Source organism: Ceratotherium simum, chromosome 11 (assembly GCF_057802395.1).
Source record: "Ceratotherium simum simum isolate JZ-2026a chromosome 11, ASM5780239v1, whole genome shotgun sequence".
NCBI lineage: Eukaryota > Metazoa > Chordata > Mammalia > Perissodactyla > Rhinocerotidae > Ceratotherium > Ceratotherium simum.
In genome coordinates, this window is record NC_141910.1 from 74844127 (window position 1) to 74860039 (window position 15913).

At 50.7% G+C, this 15913-nt stretch overlaps 1 protein-coding gene across 6 annotated transcripts in view; it reads left to right on the forward strand.

The window, feature by feature from the left end:
* The window catches only part of MYT1L (myelin transcription factor 1 like), a 161740-nt gene that overhangs the window by 143711 nt on the left and 2116 nt on the right, over positions 1–15913 (forward strand). For 4 of the 6 annotated variants that reach the window (XM_087436437.1, XM_087436434.1, XM_087436433.1 and 1 more), the window contains exons 18-19: positions 2830–2921; positions 11487–11590. In XM_087436437.1, coding sequence (XP_087292563.1) covers positions 2830–2921; positions 11487–11590 — 196 coding nt within the window. Of the gene's footprint in view, positions 1–2829; positions 2922–11486; positions 11597–15913 lie in introns of all 6 variants that reach the window. The other 2 variants (XM_087436432.1, XM_087436436.1) reach the window with 1 other exon arrangement.

Below are 15913 nucleotides of genomic sequence, written 5' to 3' on the forward strand. Positions count from 1 at the left end.
CTAGCAAAACCTCAAGGTTTCATGCTGCCAAAGAGATTTTGGAAGCTATTTTAAGTACGTACACCATAACACATAATTATTGTTAAAAGTTCACCCAACATTCATCTTTTTCACGTCTATTTAGTTGCTTGTTCCCAATAATTATTTAGATTGCCTACAAGACTTCATGAGACATTAGATAAAATTAGCTGTCATTTAAGTTATTATTTTTGTTAACCAGTTTTGTAATAGAAGTAACATCACCTTATTTGACCAATAAATGTAGCAAAAAGGCTGCATGTCTGCATCATAGCCAATGCCAAAAACCAACAGACTTAAATAAGATTTTATTTACCAAAGATTATTTCATACCACGTTGTCTTGAAAAGCATTTGGGTTAGTTGCATTTAGAAATTTTTTTTTTTTTTTTTTTTGCTGAGGAAGACTGGCCCTGAGCTAACATCTGTGCCCATCTTCCTCTACTTTATATGGGACGCCGCCACAGCATGGCGTGACAAGCAATGCATTGGTCCACATCCAGGATCCGAATCCGCGAACCCTGGGCCGCCAAAGCGGAGAGCGCGCGCTTAACCGCTGCGCCACCAGGCTGGCCCCCAGAAATCATTTTTGTAAGGACTTACTTTAAGCCAATTAAACAGAGCTCTTAATTTTAGCCATACCATCCAGAGATAAAATATTACACACATATAACATACATATAGACACACATAAACAACAGACAAATGCAACAAAGATTTTATAACCTCTGTTTTAAAAATATTAGTGGTTTGTGTCTGCAAAAGCTTCTTTTCCCATTTTTTTTCTTTCAGTCTTAGGCCCCCTTTTTTTTAAGCACATGTGCAAGTCTCCAGAGCTCGGAGGGGGAGGCTAGCCATTCGGGAATTGGTCAGGCTTTTTAGAAGCTCGATTTCCCACTTTTTTTTAGTTTTACTTTGCTATAAAGTCTGAACAATTTCTAGGGACTGTGTAGTGGGTCAGAAGTGTGCTGCTTGTGAGTGTTACTCGCTAAAGAAAGGTCGTAATCACTCTCTTACGTGCCTCGGTTTTTCCCGCCCACAGCCTAATACCACCGTGGGGGCTTGGAGCACAGGTGACCAGCCCTTAGGCACTTCCCCAGATGAGCCTTTAATTAATTAATGTGAATGATAGTGGAGTTCCCTATGGGACCGCTGCACATCGTTAGGATTGCCTCTGAGGCTCCCGCTGAGGTTCTCAGTCACCTGAGAACACCTTTTGGTCGGGAGGAGCAATGTCCCTTTTCTTCAGAGCTGAACACAATCAGTCTCTCATTTCTCTATCAAGCAGTTTGTTCAGAGCTTGTAAACACAGTTCTTCCCAATTTAAAGCCAAATTTGAAAAGGTCAGCCTGCCCCATTCACTCCAACAGTTCCTCCAGTCTCCCCTGGCCTAGGACATTCCCCCTAGGCTTCTCTTTCCTAGCAATTCCCCCTAGGTTCCTCTGACGTAGGGTATGTACCAGTCCCCTCTTAAGACACCTAGTCTTAAGGCTTGAAACAGCTCAAATAAACTCTGGACCGTCGACTTAAAATAAGGAGGTCCGGGTTTCAGGAGAACTCACCAGGGTCACCTGAAGAATGCAGTTACCCAGGGGTGCTCAATGGGCCCAAATGCCGGTTCAGTGTAGATTCCAGGTTGTCTCTGGTGGGTTTCTGTGAAATCCTGCAGTGACTATACCAAGATAATCATGTAATGTATGCTACTGCTGGGTGTTGGGTGGGTGTAGATGTGGATGAAGCCCTAACGCAGCATCACTGTGCTACAGACAGGGCCCACCCAGCACTGAATATACGGGTGAAATACAGAATTATACATACGTGACATAAACATATAAATTATACACATATACAGTTTTTCATTATATCCGTATATGAAGTGCCAGGGGGACCCTGACACGAGTACAGAGGGATCCTTTGGATGGCAACTGGGGTGAGGGGTGAGGGATGAAAGGTGAGGGATGAAAGGTGAGGGGCAAGGGGTGAGGGGTGAGGCAAGTGAGACAGGGCCCAGGTTTGGACTCCATAGAAGGTGCTCAGGACGAGAACATCGTCCTCAACATGTCCACAGCAAGAAAGAAAGGAGGGGGATAGCGGTCCTGTGAACGTTGTCAGACCCCTCGGTCCATTTCCATAAGTGGGGTGCACGTGGGCCGGAAGGGACTACTGTCAGCAAAGTCAGGAGATGACGGGGGCTTGAAGCCATACGTTTAGTGACACTGGCACTAGCTTTAGAACGTTTAGGTGAGATGTTGACATTGAGGCTCTGTTTTTACGCCTGAGTTTCCTCCAGAATAACTCCGGGGAGCGGGAGGTACAAAGGAATCTGGATGCGCCGAGAGACAGTGATTGAATTTGGGTGTGAGCTCGTTATTCTGTTCCTTTTACTTTTGTTTGTTTGACTTAAGTTTTGAATTCAACCCTTGTATAAGTTTGACACTTTCCATAATAAGAAGTCTTTTTAAAGCAAGGTTGTCACTCCATAAAAATCCCAAGAAGCCCTGAAAGGCAGACAGCAAGAGGCACATCTCCCTCCCACCCCAGAACCCCAGTGGCGGGATCCCACCCCGAGGTCACCCTGCAACCTGTGTGCTCAGGTGCCGTCCACAAATGCGCGAGAATCCACAGACAGACACATCAGCCTGGTGCACGTAGCTGGCCAGGCTGTGTTCCCTGGTCGGGCGGGTTTTCCCGTTTGCAGATGGCAAGCGGCCTACTGAAGGATGCGGTGACACGCCTTGCTCCTGACCCCTTTCTCCTCAGGGCCTGGGGCTCTCTCGAGACCGTGACTAATGCTGTCCTGTCTTGTCCTCAGCTTGTCGGGGTGCCCGAGAGCCACGTCAGCCATGAAGAAGGCGAAGCTGTCGGGAGAGCAGATGCTGACCATCAGACAGCGGGCCAGCAACGGTAACCGCCCAGCCGCCCCGCCGCTCAGTCCCCGGCCTGACCGGAGCCAGGCACGGTCACAGCCGGCCTCGCAGACAGCGGAAGCAGAAACAGTTCTCGCCCTGTCTCTGATGCCAGTCCAGTGGGGGGAGCAGTCTCTCCAAAAGCTGTCCCCCGACTTCACCTCTCACCAGAACACAAGCCGAATTCAGAGGGTGCCCCCAGAATCCACGGCAGCTCCCCAGGCCCTCCTCCCGGGGCCTCCCCACAGAGGAGCAGAATGCGGGCTCCCTTGGGCCACACGCAGCAAAGACACAGCACCCCATCCCCTCTCCTCGCTCCCCTGCACTCTGGGCTCTCAGGGGCCTGATGTTCTTGAATCCTCCCACTTGCCTCCGTGCTACCCACCCACAGGGCGTCTTGTGTAGAAAGTTCTAGGGGGAGGATGAGAGGCCGCGGGACAGGCCTGCAGAGTGAGGAGAGCACACAGTCCTAAGAGACATTTCAGTCCATCACCTTGATTGGTGGATTCCATACTTGTGAATTCGCCCACTCACTAAAATCTATCTGTAACCCCAAAATCAACACTCCTGGCAGGTTCTTGGCCACTCAGGGACAGGCAGAGAGCGGAGAGAAGTTTGAGTCTCACCTGATGCACGTCCCAGCTGAGGGGAGCAAGGTCGCTCTGTCTTCTTGTTCCAGGTCCTCCTGTGAACAAGGGTCCTTTTCACCATCTGTTTAGTGCTTTTGTGTTTACAAGGTCCCCAGGCCTGGTGCTGGGTGCTGTCTAGGTTCCTTAGCAGAGGCTGTGAGTTGCCTGACGGAGAAAATATGCCATAGAGAAGCTTCATTGGGGCCTGAGTTAGGTGCTGCTGGCTGTGAGTTCATGCCAGTGGATCAACAATACACATTAAATAAGGTGTCTTTAAACGAACACACACAAAACACGCTTATGTGTTGATAGGTTGATGAAGACTTTGTGGCCAGAGGCTCACAAGGACCCATCCCTGTATTTCCCCCTGAAGCAATGGCTCCGTGTTCACTGACTCTGTCTCTGTGGTGACTTTATAGAACATACTCCCCGAGTGAGGAGGGCCAGGTGTAATCTGTAACCACTCAGCAAATGTTGCCTTTGACCAGGAGCTGGCCTCCCTGCTCAGCCCCTCGGGAGGGTTTTGTGAGCACTGGGCTTGAGCAGAGCAGGATTCACCCTGAAACAGGAGAAGCAGAGGCTCTGGGCAAGGTGCTTCCCTAACTCTGTGTTCCTCAAAGGAACTGAGCACGCCAAAACGTGAGTCACTCCTGGGCTGATGTCCCTTTGGCCATCACAGAGAGTCCCAACCTGTAAAACTGGCCCTCGGGTGGAGCCAGGCCTCCTGTCCTGGGGCTTCATCAAAGCCGGCCTCCTCCCCAGGGATCCACTGACAAGGAGACAGACCCAGAGGAGCTCCCTGCGGAGAAGTGCACGGGCCTGGGCCACAGGCCTGAGGCTTCCGCACGACATTCGGCCATTCATCTGAGGTCCTGAGGGCAGCACAAGAGACTCAGCGTGCACCTGCCTGACAAAATAATCCTTAATGTGCGGCCGTCGTTTCCTGGGAAGACAGTCAGGGTCACACTATTTCTATCTTGAAGGATTGGATACCACGGGCCCCGTGTTCTGCCTCCGCACTTCTGTCCACACAGTCAGGAGCCAGAGAAATGGAGACTAGCTAGACAGAGTTCTGCCTTCCAGAAGTTCTCAGGCCCACCCTGCAGTCCCGGTGGCCAGCATGGGGAAAGCTGTTTTGAGACAACATGATGACCAACATCACTTCTCCCTCAGTCATCGAGGGGCAGTGCTCATTGCCAGGAAGAAAACAACATTTACTGAGCTCTTGCCAAAATATTCAGCATGACATTTCAAAACAACCTTGGTGCTAAAGCAAAAATCCTTAAACACATTTTTCTGAGTTTGTATCCGTTTACGATTCACTAACGAAGGCAGTGGTAGTTAGACGGAGGGCTAGTGCAAAAAAAAAAAAAAAAAAAAAGTAAGAAAGCACATTGAGAGAGCAGATCTGCAAACCCGGGCGAGGAGCTTCTCACACACGGCTGGGCTGCCGGGGCCGAGAGCAGGAAGTTGGCCGAGCTGGCATCTCTCAGTCAAATCACCATCACCTTATCAGGGGGCGTCCGAAATTCAGAATCCTCTTTCTGTAACTACCAGACACAGCTGTTATTCAGAAAGACTAGCACCGTGTTGAAGAGGTGAAAATAAGGGTGGTCTGTGACTATTCACTGGAGGAGTCAATGCCCGGGCTGCATCCTGAGTGGGCACCCGGCACAGGGCACTGCCCCAGTCAGCCAGGGTCGCCAGGCTGGGGTCGCCATCTGCCTGTTTCTCTGCATCCGAACACAGTTTGCACGATTGTAGGCTTTAGGGCAGTAACATTTCTTCCTGCTGTAGGTTCTATTACACGCACGTCCACAGAAGAGGACCATGGGAAACCCCAGGTCACCTGGATAGTAAGCAGCAGAAGTTATCCCCAGGTCTGAGTCCCTGCTGGATCCTGGGGCCCTCGGTCCTCTTGTTTCTCACCTGTTGGGGCAGCCTCTGTGCCAGGATCAGACATTTCTTGCTAAACCCCAGAGCACACTTCTCTCAGTGCAAAGGCTGTGCTGCAGGATACAGATAACTAGCCGTCGTCTCTGTGTCTGTGTGGCTAACTCAAGGGCAAGACTATGGGAAATTTACCACTGCTCTTCAGGGGACAGAAGCGTGAATATTCCATTTCCCACTGCAGTTGTGCCGTCCTTCAAAATCAAAAGACTTGGTTTTGATATTGCCTTAGCTGTACATGTGGAAGAGACAATCTCTCTTCCTCTCTTTTCTTGAATATCGTGAGTGTGAAACCTTATCTGAGGTCACTGTTATGCCTTCATGTGTGACACATGTGTCCGGAAGCTTCCCTCCCTCGGTGCCCTTGTCTAGAGTGACAGGATCTCCGAAACCTCAAGGAGACCACCGTTAGTTTCCGTAGCTGACCCTGGTAAGGCGGTTGCTGTCTTGGGATTCCAACTTTTTCTCTCAAGCACTTATCTGAATAGGAAGGAGCTATTCTAAATGGCCTTGAAGCTCCCTTCCAGCTCTGAAATCCTTTTTGTTAAGTTTAGAGAAGAGTCTGCTCTCATCTCTTCCCCCACAAGATTATCGTTATTTTATTTATCCCACTGAATGACCTCATGTAATTAATCAGTACTCAACCCGCTCGGAGCAGCCGTGTAACGGGAACTTAAAGTTCACTGCTGGCCTGTCGGCATCTTTGCCTGGTGGTGTCTCTGTCTCTGCTTTTTTTTTTTGTTTTTGGCCAAGCCTTTAGGAGAGAAGGAAATGAGATAATTTTCTTCATCATCATAGAAGATTGGAAGCTGAGGGAAGGAGCTCTGACTTTTATGGAGCAAGGAGATGCTGCGACTTGTTCAGACCAATCCTTATCTAGGCCATGCCCTGCCTGAGAGCAAGCAGGCCCATCTGTGGAACTTAGATATGTTAGTTCTAGCTCAGCCAAGCAGTGGGGCGAGGTGCTGCTGGTGCCGCCCTAAGACACAGGCACCAACAAGCACAAGGCAGCTGGCTTTCTGGGCCCCAGTCACTGCCCTGCTGCACCCCAGCGTGAACCAAGGGGACTGGGGGTCTTTGCACCTGGGTCTGGCATGCTGTCCTCTCCAGAAGTGGGCTTCACACAGAGGCACACATGTGCTGGGCCTCTCAGGGATGTCTTGGGGGCGAGTAGACACGGATGGCTTTAAGGAAATTCGTTTCCAGACCCTCCAATTCCACATGACTCCAGAATCCAATGGACTGAGATTCTGTCTGTCATCTACCAGCTCTCTCCCCGCCCCTTGTGTCACTACCCACCTTCTCCACCTTCACAGAAGAAAGGCTGCTCCCGAGTCCTGGAGCAAGACATTTGCAGGCACCTAACAAGGGAGGGCTCACCAATGCTGGGCTCCTGAGTGTGTGCCCCAGGAGGGCAGGAGGGCAGGAGGACAGGAAGGTAGGGCTGGAGAGCTCCAGGGAGAAATATGCAGGTGCTGTGCTCTTTATTTCATCCAGGCAAAAACTCACATGTTCATCTACCCATCCATCCACCCATCTATCCATCCATCCATCCATCCATCCATCCACCCACTAATCCATCCATCTATCCATCCATCCACCCATCCACCCACTGATTCAACCATCCATCCATCCATCCATCCACCCATCCACCCATCCATCCATACACCCATCCACCCATCCACCCATCCATCCACCCATCCACCCATCCATCCATCCGTCCACCCACTGTCCATCCGTCCATCCACCCACCCATCCATCCATCCACCCATCCACCCACTGATCCATCCATCCACCCACTGTCCATCCATCCATCCATCCATCTGTCCACCCACTGTCCATCCATCCATCCATCCACCCACCCATCCACCCACCCACACATCCACCCACCCATCCATCCATCCATCCATCCATCCATCCACCCATCCATCCCTCCATCCATCCACCCACTGATCCACTCACCCATCCATCCACCCACCCATCCATCCATCACCCACCCATCCATCCACCCATCGCTCCTATAATAAAAACTAGATAGAGAAAAGTTGTCATGGGACCCTTGCTAATACTTTTATTGGGTTTAAAATGATACTGACGTCTGTCAGAAAGTTGATTTGCTCTGCATATTGGTTTGATAATGACGCCAGTAGGTTTATATAGTGGACTTTTCTCATAAATTTTATAAACTAAACATTCCAGTCCAAAGTTTTGATGGAAAGACATTGAAAGCACTCTATAGCATACAATTTTGTAGAAATATATATATTTTGGGCAACTGTTTAAACTCATAATAAAAACTTTTAGATAACGACTTTAAGACTTGGGAGGAGGAAATTGTTTTTAATTTTTTAGTTCAACAAAAATGTAAGCCCACTGCACTAGACCACATACAATATATTTCCTTTTTCTTTTTCTTTTAATTATTTGTCAACTCACATTACTGTGTCAGCTACTTTTCAGTCAAAACACAGATAAGTTTGTAGACATGAATTCTCTGCCTGTCTTTGCCGTCTCGAGCAACACTCAACATCTAACCTTTCTCTTGAGCCACCATTTAGTGAGTCTCACTGTGGGTCAGGTATCTTACATGGTTCATTTATTTCTTACAGCCGCTCTGTCGGATGGGGACCATTTTTGCAACAGAGGAATTTGAGGATTAGAGGGATTCAGAAAATTACTCATCACAAAACTCTTAAGTAGCAGGAGATGGATTTAGATTCCAGGTCTGTCCTGTTTCAAACCCCAGGGTCTAAACCCCTGACTTCTAAAACCTCTCATCAGGCGGTTCAGAAATGCCTCTAGACCTCAGGAAATCTGCCTGGTAATGTGATCTCTATCCCCTGCTTACATGTAGTTTTCCATGAAAGTCAAATAGAAAATGATCACTGTTGGACACTCTTTCATAAAAATTCAAGCCGGTAAAATGGCCCTCCCAGATTTAACACATACTCCAGAAATGCCACGTTCCTTCTCATAACTTTATCAGAATTCCTCTGAGCTTTCATCACCAGAGTCTAGCCCCAAGACAAAGTTGTTGACCTTTTGAGCTGTTTGATATGCTGCACTCTGCACTAGCTGCCATTGATGGAGCGGCTCTGACGAGCCAATTAAGCTGATCTAATTGGAGTTTTGGGGAAAGCTATTCTTTCCCACAGTTCTCTACGTTTTGCAAAGGCACAGTGTTCTTCACGTTGCTCATCTTTAAATGGGCTGTTTGCTTATAATTCCGCTTGTGCACCCTAACGGAAACGTGCCATCTTGATGTTGGGAGCAGGCAGGTGGTTAGAGCATTTTCACCTTGCTATCAAGAATTACCCAACGTTAAATATCTGGATCAAACAGCTCTGGGGTCTTCAGCGGATGGCTCCCCAAGAAGAGCTGCACGGCAGCTTCACGTGCAGATTCCAGCTCTCAGAAAATCGACCCACTGCAGCCCGGGGAATCGAGGTGTTATGAGTATTCAGGTCACTGCGGGCCTCAGCTTACACAAGAGATGTTCTCAGTGAATTTGGACTGCTTGCAATTTAAAAGAATTCAGTGACAAAGCCTTGTTAAATGATAAATTGATTCATGATTCAGTTGCTTCTCAATCCAGATTGTTAGACATTGAGTTTTCCTATCCTGAGGTATATCTGAACTTCTACTACAGAAAAAGAGCGACATTGCCACCTCCTTGATCCACACTCCTGCTTGCCAAGCATTATGTACATCATCTCAATTGATCTTAATTCCTAATTTTGAAAGATTGCCATAAAAGGCTGATCACATATAAAAAAGGGGAAAAAAATAACAGCCCATACCTGAGAAAGGGTAAACCTCATTACTGGCATCTTTCTATGATATCTTTGAATTGCTTTGGGGTGCACTTGATAAACAGGGGAACTTTGTTGTCGATGTTCTGGATCCTATGAGACACTGGCAAGGAATCCTCTCTGAGGGCTTAAGTGGCCGGTCACAGGTCATGGTCTCAAGACCACCACTTCTGGTCAGTGGTCCACACCAGGTCCCTCTGGGTGAGGCAGGAGCACACCCGAGGGAGGAGGAAAATCTCTGAAGGCACTCAGATCAGCATGTCTGTGAAGCTCCTTTAATACCTAAGGCTGATTCGTTGGAGAAATGATCCAGAAGGAAGGTACATGGGAAAAGCAATTGAACGAGTCACATGCTCTTCCTCATTGCTTTTATGAGAACAGTGTTGTGGGAGAAATGTGACTCTTTCCAGGAAGATTGCTTACTCTTTTGAATCTTTTTTTTTTTTCGTTTCACTAAAAATAGCAACTAAGACCCCACCCCGAGCACTTTCTCTTTTCTTTGTCTTTTCAATGTCTCGGTGGGGAGGAACCCATCATTGGGTCTCTGCAGTGTTTTGGGGTCGTCTCCGGTCGACTGCACCCCTCTGTCTATAGAGCCGGAGAAGGGTGTATGTACCCCACCCCAGCTCCCTTCGGAGGCCTGGGCTGCATGTGTTTTCCCTTGGGTTTGAGGAAGGCTCCCTTGTTGTGCCGTTAACCGATGGGAATGGCAACCCCATACCCTGGATTGTCAAGATAGCTGCATTTGCAAGATTTCCACTCTTCTTCCCCATAAGGACACACAGTCGTGTGAGACCAAATGGCCCAAACTAGAAAGGATCCCGATCTTTCTGATCCTGGCAGTGTAATGTTGCCAGCAACCGAACACATCAGCCAAGCCAGCCAGCTTTGACAATGCCCCTGTAAATACAGTCATTCTGCCCCTGTGCCAGAGAGGCCAGTGCTGACCCCTGCAGCCCACTCAGGCTCAGGCTGGTGGGCGGTCACCTGCCTGGCCCTTCCTCTCCCTGCACAGGACCACGGCTCAGGCCAGGACGCAGGGACTCTATCCAGCCGAGCTTCTCTATGTGGCGATTCTGTCAGCTGATATGTACTTTCTATCATTCAAAATGAGGAGTTTTTTATCAGTTAAAAGTCAGACATTCAGAGAGCCCTTTTGTGACGACTGACCTTTTGTCTATCACTGCCCCCGTCATTCTCTTCCACATCAGACGGCTTCTTTTTAGTCAACAAAGTAGACAGTCCTCAGCACTCACTGAATCAGGTTTTTGGTTACACATCTGTCAAGGTTTCCTCCCCAAAATCTAGCCTTGGTGAGGGCAGGGACTACATAGGCCTCGTCTGGGGATGTGTCCACCTGAGAGATAGAGAGAGAAAAAGAGAGGGATAGAAAGGGAGTTGGGAGGGCGAAGAAAGAGATTAAGAGAATAAGTGAAGGAGACAATTAGTACGCTAAACCAGGTAAATCCACATCCAGGACAAAGGCTCCTGTCAGAAGGTCACCCCCTGAGGCTGATTATTTATCCAGAGGAGATTCAACCTTTCAGTGCTTGGGGGCCAGCGCGAGGGTCTATGTACCCTGAGTCATTTCTTCTGGTGTAGGTGCCTCTGTTGTGGGGAAGGTGGTGGTAGGAGAGAGAAGGACACACAAATTGTGACTGTTTTTTTTAATTCAAGAGTATATTGTCAGGAAGGACGCTGGTGTCGAGCAGAATAACTACCGTGGCCTCCCGCGCTTCGTGGGAACCCCAGATGTGCGGCCTTCTGGCCAGTGTCTCCTTCCTTGTATCTCTGGGATTGCAGCTTTCTGTCAGTTTGCTGTGGCTGAACCAAGAAAGAAGGCAGATTTCTGCAAAAATTGTGATTCCATGACAGATTTTGAGGAGAGAAGGAAGGCTGGTATCTTTCAGAGTGCAAAGTGACTTTGGAATGTAAAGAATTTCTTTGGGTTGAATTCTGTGGAAGTGTGTCACTCATTGACTTGTGTTCCTGAACTATGAAATGTGAATGTTTGGGCTAAGGAATAGTTTCTCTTGATAAATAAACAATTAAGAAATGCTGTGACGAGAAAAAAGAGTATATATTTCCCAGCAAATTCAATTTGAACTATAAAAAGAACAGAGAAATCTTACCACCGCTAATGTTTTCACGCTCTTGCGGCCGTCACCACAGGTATAGAGAACGATGAAGAGATCAAACAGCTGGACGAGGAGATCAAGGAGCTGAGCGAGTCCAACTCGCAGATGGAGGCTGACATGATCAAACTCAGAACTCAGGTAACAGCCCTGAAGCCTCAGCCATAGCCGGCGCGCGTGCTGTGACCCCGGAGGAACACGCAGAGGCGTCGTTTCCTTTTCTTTGCTCTTTTTGTCCCTTTATGTTGTCACCTTTTATCTTAATTTTCTGCTGAGATCATTTCAGTGGCAAACTTTGCTGTAAGAGGTGGGCCTGGCTCACCTAGTTTTCTGTCTTGTGTTTGCTTTTTAATGACATGCCCTTTGTGGGTAGTCCCAGCAGACCCCCGTCCCTGCAGTAGACAAGCTGTTTCCTCCGGGACACTGCAGGCCCCGTGTCACTGAATCCCCACATTAAACAGAGAGCAGCCGATATCCCCAGGACTCCCGTAAGGGGTGCTGTTCCTCGGGGCTGTGAGGGCGGCCTCTGTCTGTGCAGATTCCCAGGCCCCGAGAGGTCAGCACAGACGCCCAGTGACGTGCAGCCAGCTAGCTGGAGTGGGAGGGCGGGACGGGCTTTTATTGAGCACCTGCTGGACGCCCGATCACAGGGCTGTGGTCATCTAACCCCACTCTGTGCTCACAGTGGCCCACTAGGTAAGCATCCTCATGGTTGTTTCACACACGTGGCATCTAAGCTTCAGCGAGGGCACTTCCTCAGCTAAGCCAAGACCACAGAGCCAGCCCATGGCCGGGCTGACGGTGCCCAGGGCTCCCCATGTGCCCTGCCGCCCCTCTAAGAGCTGCCCAGGTCCCAGTGCACAGCGTAGGTTCTGGGAGTGGAAGCTTGTTGCTCAGAGCAGCTCCTTTGCATTGCTGTCACAGGTAAGGCGAGGCATTTCTGTCCTGTTAGGAACGAGGCTACAGCTCCCACCATCCCTGTGGACCTGGACCGGCCCCTCCCCAGTGGGCCCCTCGACAGTGTTACTGGGATTCTCGGGAGAGGCTGAGAGGGACTTGCCCTCGTCTTGTGGGGCCAGGTAGAGGTCACAGCTCCACTCTGCCACCTGCTGACCCTCATCCATGGTGGGCACAGCCTCTCGGGGTGGGGGGCACTCAGGCTGGGTTCCCACCAGAATAACCAAAAGGGATCCCGTGGGTGCCTCCCTGTGAGGACGAAGGACGAGTGGAGGGTAGACGGTCTCTACCTGCCCACACCTGTCCTGTCCCGCTGTTTTGACACCAGCCTACTCGCAGACCGCAGCCTCGCCCTTGGTCACCAGGGTCAGCTCTTTTACCTGGCCAAAGGCTCACCCAGAACAGGCTGAAGTTTTCCTTAACATTTATCCAAACCTGTGGCTTTTCTCAGCCACTGACCTGGCCAAGGTCTGGCGGAGGCATTGGCTGTGTGGAGGACCCTCCCACGAGCCCCCTTTGCTGCAGGGAATACAGAGAACCAAGCCAGCCGCGAGGCCTTAGACTGGCAGACGAGAATACCCACCCTCCGGTTTTACCTGCTCATAAGGGTGAAAAGCCTGAAAATCCTGATTAATTCCCCTCTGAATGGCACATTTCTCTTTTTTTTTTTTTTTTGTGAGGAAGATCAGCCCTGAGCTAACATCCATGCCAATCGTCCTCTTTTTGCTGAGGAAGACCAGCTCTGAGCTAACATCTATTGAATGGCACATTTCTAACAGTGGTGAGGATTCAGAATTTCCTCATCTGCCCGGCGTGTTAAGTCCACAGCCCGCCGGGCACCCCGTTCCGCAGGACACGTCTCAAACACCAGGAAGACCCCTCCCCTCCCCCCAGCCCCTCCTCTGCGGGGAAACCCTGCCCCCAGTGTGTCCATTTACCCGTGGACGGAGAGCACTCACCCGCTGTGAATACAGCCTGGACGCGGGCGCCCAGCTCAGGGCCGAGGCGGATGAACGCCGCGCTCCCTAGACCTGAGCTCACTGGGGACCTGAGACATTCAGACCAGAAGGGCGCAGCGAGGCCTTGCCGCACTCCTCCCTGCTCAGCGATCACTTGTTCTCTGTGTCGGTCCTCACTGCCCTTTCTGGGCTTTTTTGGTGTCCCTGGTGGATGTTTGCTCCCCGCAGCATATATTTGCATCTGATGTCAAAAACGATTTTTTTTTTTTTTTGAGGAAGATCAGCCCTGAGCTAACATCCATGCTAATCCTCCTCTTTTTGCTGAGGAAGACCGGCTCTGAGCTAACATCTATTGCCAATCCTCCTCCTTTTTTTCCCTTTTTCTCTCCAAAGCCCCAGTGGATAGTTGTATGTCACAGCTGCACATCCTTCTAGGTGCTGTACATGGAGACACTGCCTCAGCGTGGCCAGACAAGCGGTGCGTTGGTGAGCGCCCGGGATCCAAATCCGGGCCGCCAGTAGCGGAGCGCGCGCACTTAACAGCTAAGCCATGGAGCCGGCCCCCAAAAACGAATTTTAAGGGTTAAAGTGTATTCTCACTGGCCTGGCTGATGAACAGCGACCTCCCAGAGGTGCTCGGGGTGGCTCCTCTACTCTGGAAAGCCAGCCCAGCGCCTTGAAAGTGACGGGGACCCACTGAGCCAGGTCCCGAGCTCTGCAGTTTTCGGGGCCAAGGGGTGGGCTGCAGGTTGAGTGACCAGCAGCCCTGAATATGGAGACGGGCAGTGGCCACACAGGCCACAAAATGCGGTAGTCAGCAGGTTAGACCTCAGGCAAAACTCGTGAGGAAACCATCTGAGCCCACAGCTGGAGGAGCGCCCTTCCTCCCTCGCCACCTGCACAGCCTAGTTAGTGTCTGGGGACAAGCGGTAGCCCTGGGAGGGCCTCTGACTTCTTATCTTTGGCCAGGGCGCAGTTAGCCTCCTGATTGTCTCAGAAAATGCCAGAGGTTGGAGGTTCTGCCTAGGCTTTCTGGTGCGTCTCACGCCCTCACTCCGCGTCCGTGCCACCAGGAAGGGGAGAGGCCCACACCGCTGTGAGTTTTGTCCCTCTGACTGGAGGAGAAGGCAAGCTCTCCTGGGGCCACTCAGCCGCCCGTGACAGCTGGGGAATGCAGCCTCGTCTGCAGAGCCCAGACCTCCGGCCAGAACAGCCGGCCAGATGGTGAAGGGGCAAAGGTCAACTGGCCTGCTCCCCAAGACAAGGTGCTGAGGATGTCAGAGCCAGGTCCCGGGCCGCGGCCCGCCCAGGCGCCTGGGGCCCCACTCTCAGAGGCCCACTCTCACCTGTCTGGTACACTAGGGGTCCACATGAGCCTTCAGGGTAAAAATAGATTCCACTGCTCCAGAAAGATCTTATGAGTGGCCAGTCTGACCCGGACCTCGTTCCACAACTTCGGGAACTGAGGAGGACGAGGTGCCGTCCCTGTGTTCCAGGTCCAGAACCTGCAAACGCAAAGTGGCAGAGTTCAATGGTCTCTCCATTCAAAACGGTCAGAACAGTGTGAAGAATTACACATATTTTTGATATCATCAAATCAGTGATTTCTTAGCTATATGTATTTCTCTTACAAATCTTATTTTTAACTTCGGCCCCAGCTAGATTTTATACACACACACCTTCCTGAAGGGGCTCCTCCCGCTGCCACAGGAACCAGATGCCCTCAGACTTTTAGACAGAGGGCGTGCTGCCCATGATGGGGCACCTTTCTCCCTCTCCCCAAGGCTGAGGACAGTGAGCAGACCGCCCAGGAGCGTGTGGCTCATGGCCGACAGGACCAGGCTGCTGGCCGCTCCCCTCTCCCCCAGTCCTGTGCTCCTGACACACAGCAGGCCTTTTCCTGGTGTGGACACCCTCCATCAGAGCCACCTGGCCTTTCAAAAGCCAGGTGTCGCTGGAACATCTGGGACCCCTGATTGCTCCAGGATGGGTTTGAAAGGGGGGTATCTGCCTCCATCCTCCTGTTGGCAGCCCCTCCCAGAGCCTGGATCAGGCCACCCTCAGAGGGGCTGGGGTGGGAGGGGGAGGTCCTCCTTCCCCGTCACCTTTCTCCCGTTTCTGTCACCTCCATGTTGTGTATCCAACTCCAGCAAGTTCCCAGGGTGTTTCCCTTTAGCTTGAACCCCTTGCCTGGGACAGAAGCCCAGGAAAAACGTGTCTTCTTACTGAAAACACTGCATGTCTCTAGATGAGATGCACTTGGGCAAGTCTTGTTACTCCTGTTTCCAGGAAAAGAACCTAAGTTACCTGACTGGTCTAGTAAAGCTGAAGCCAGTAGCTCCCCCTAGACTCCCAGTTTCTTGGCATCGTTGAGAAAGGCACCAGGCAAGGGAATCTGAGCAGGGAAACCCTGTATGAGAAACTCGGAGTTCAGTTTATGAGCTGGAGATTCAGGTAATTCAGGAGCAAAAGGTGGAGACGACTGAAGGAACTGAGGCTGAGACTTGGCGTGTATCTGGCAGTTCTCTCCACGTGTGCACACGTCCCC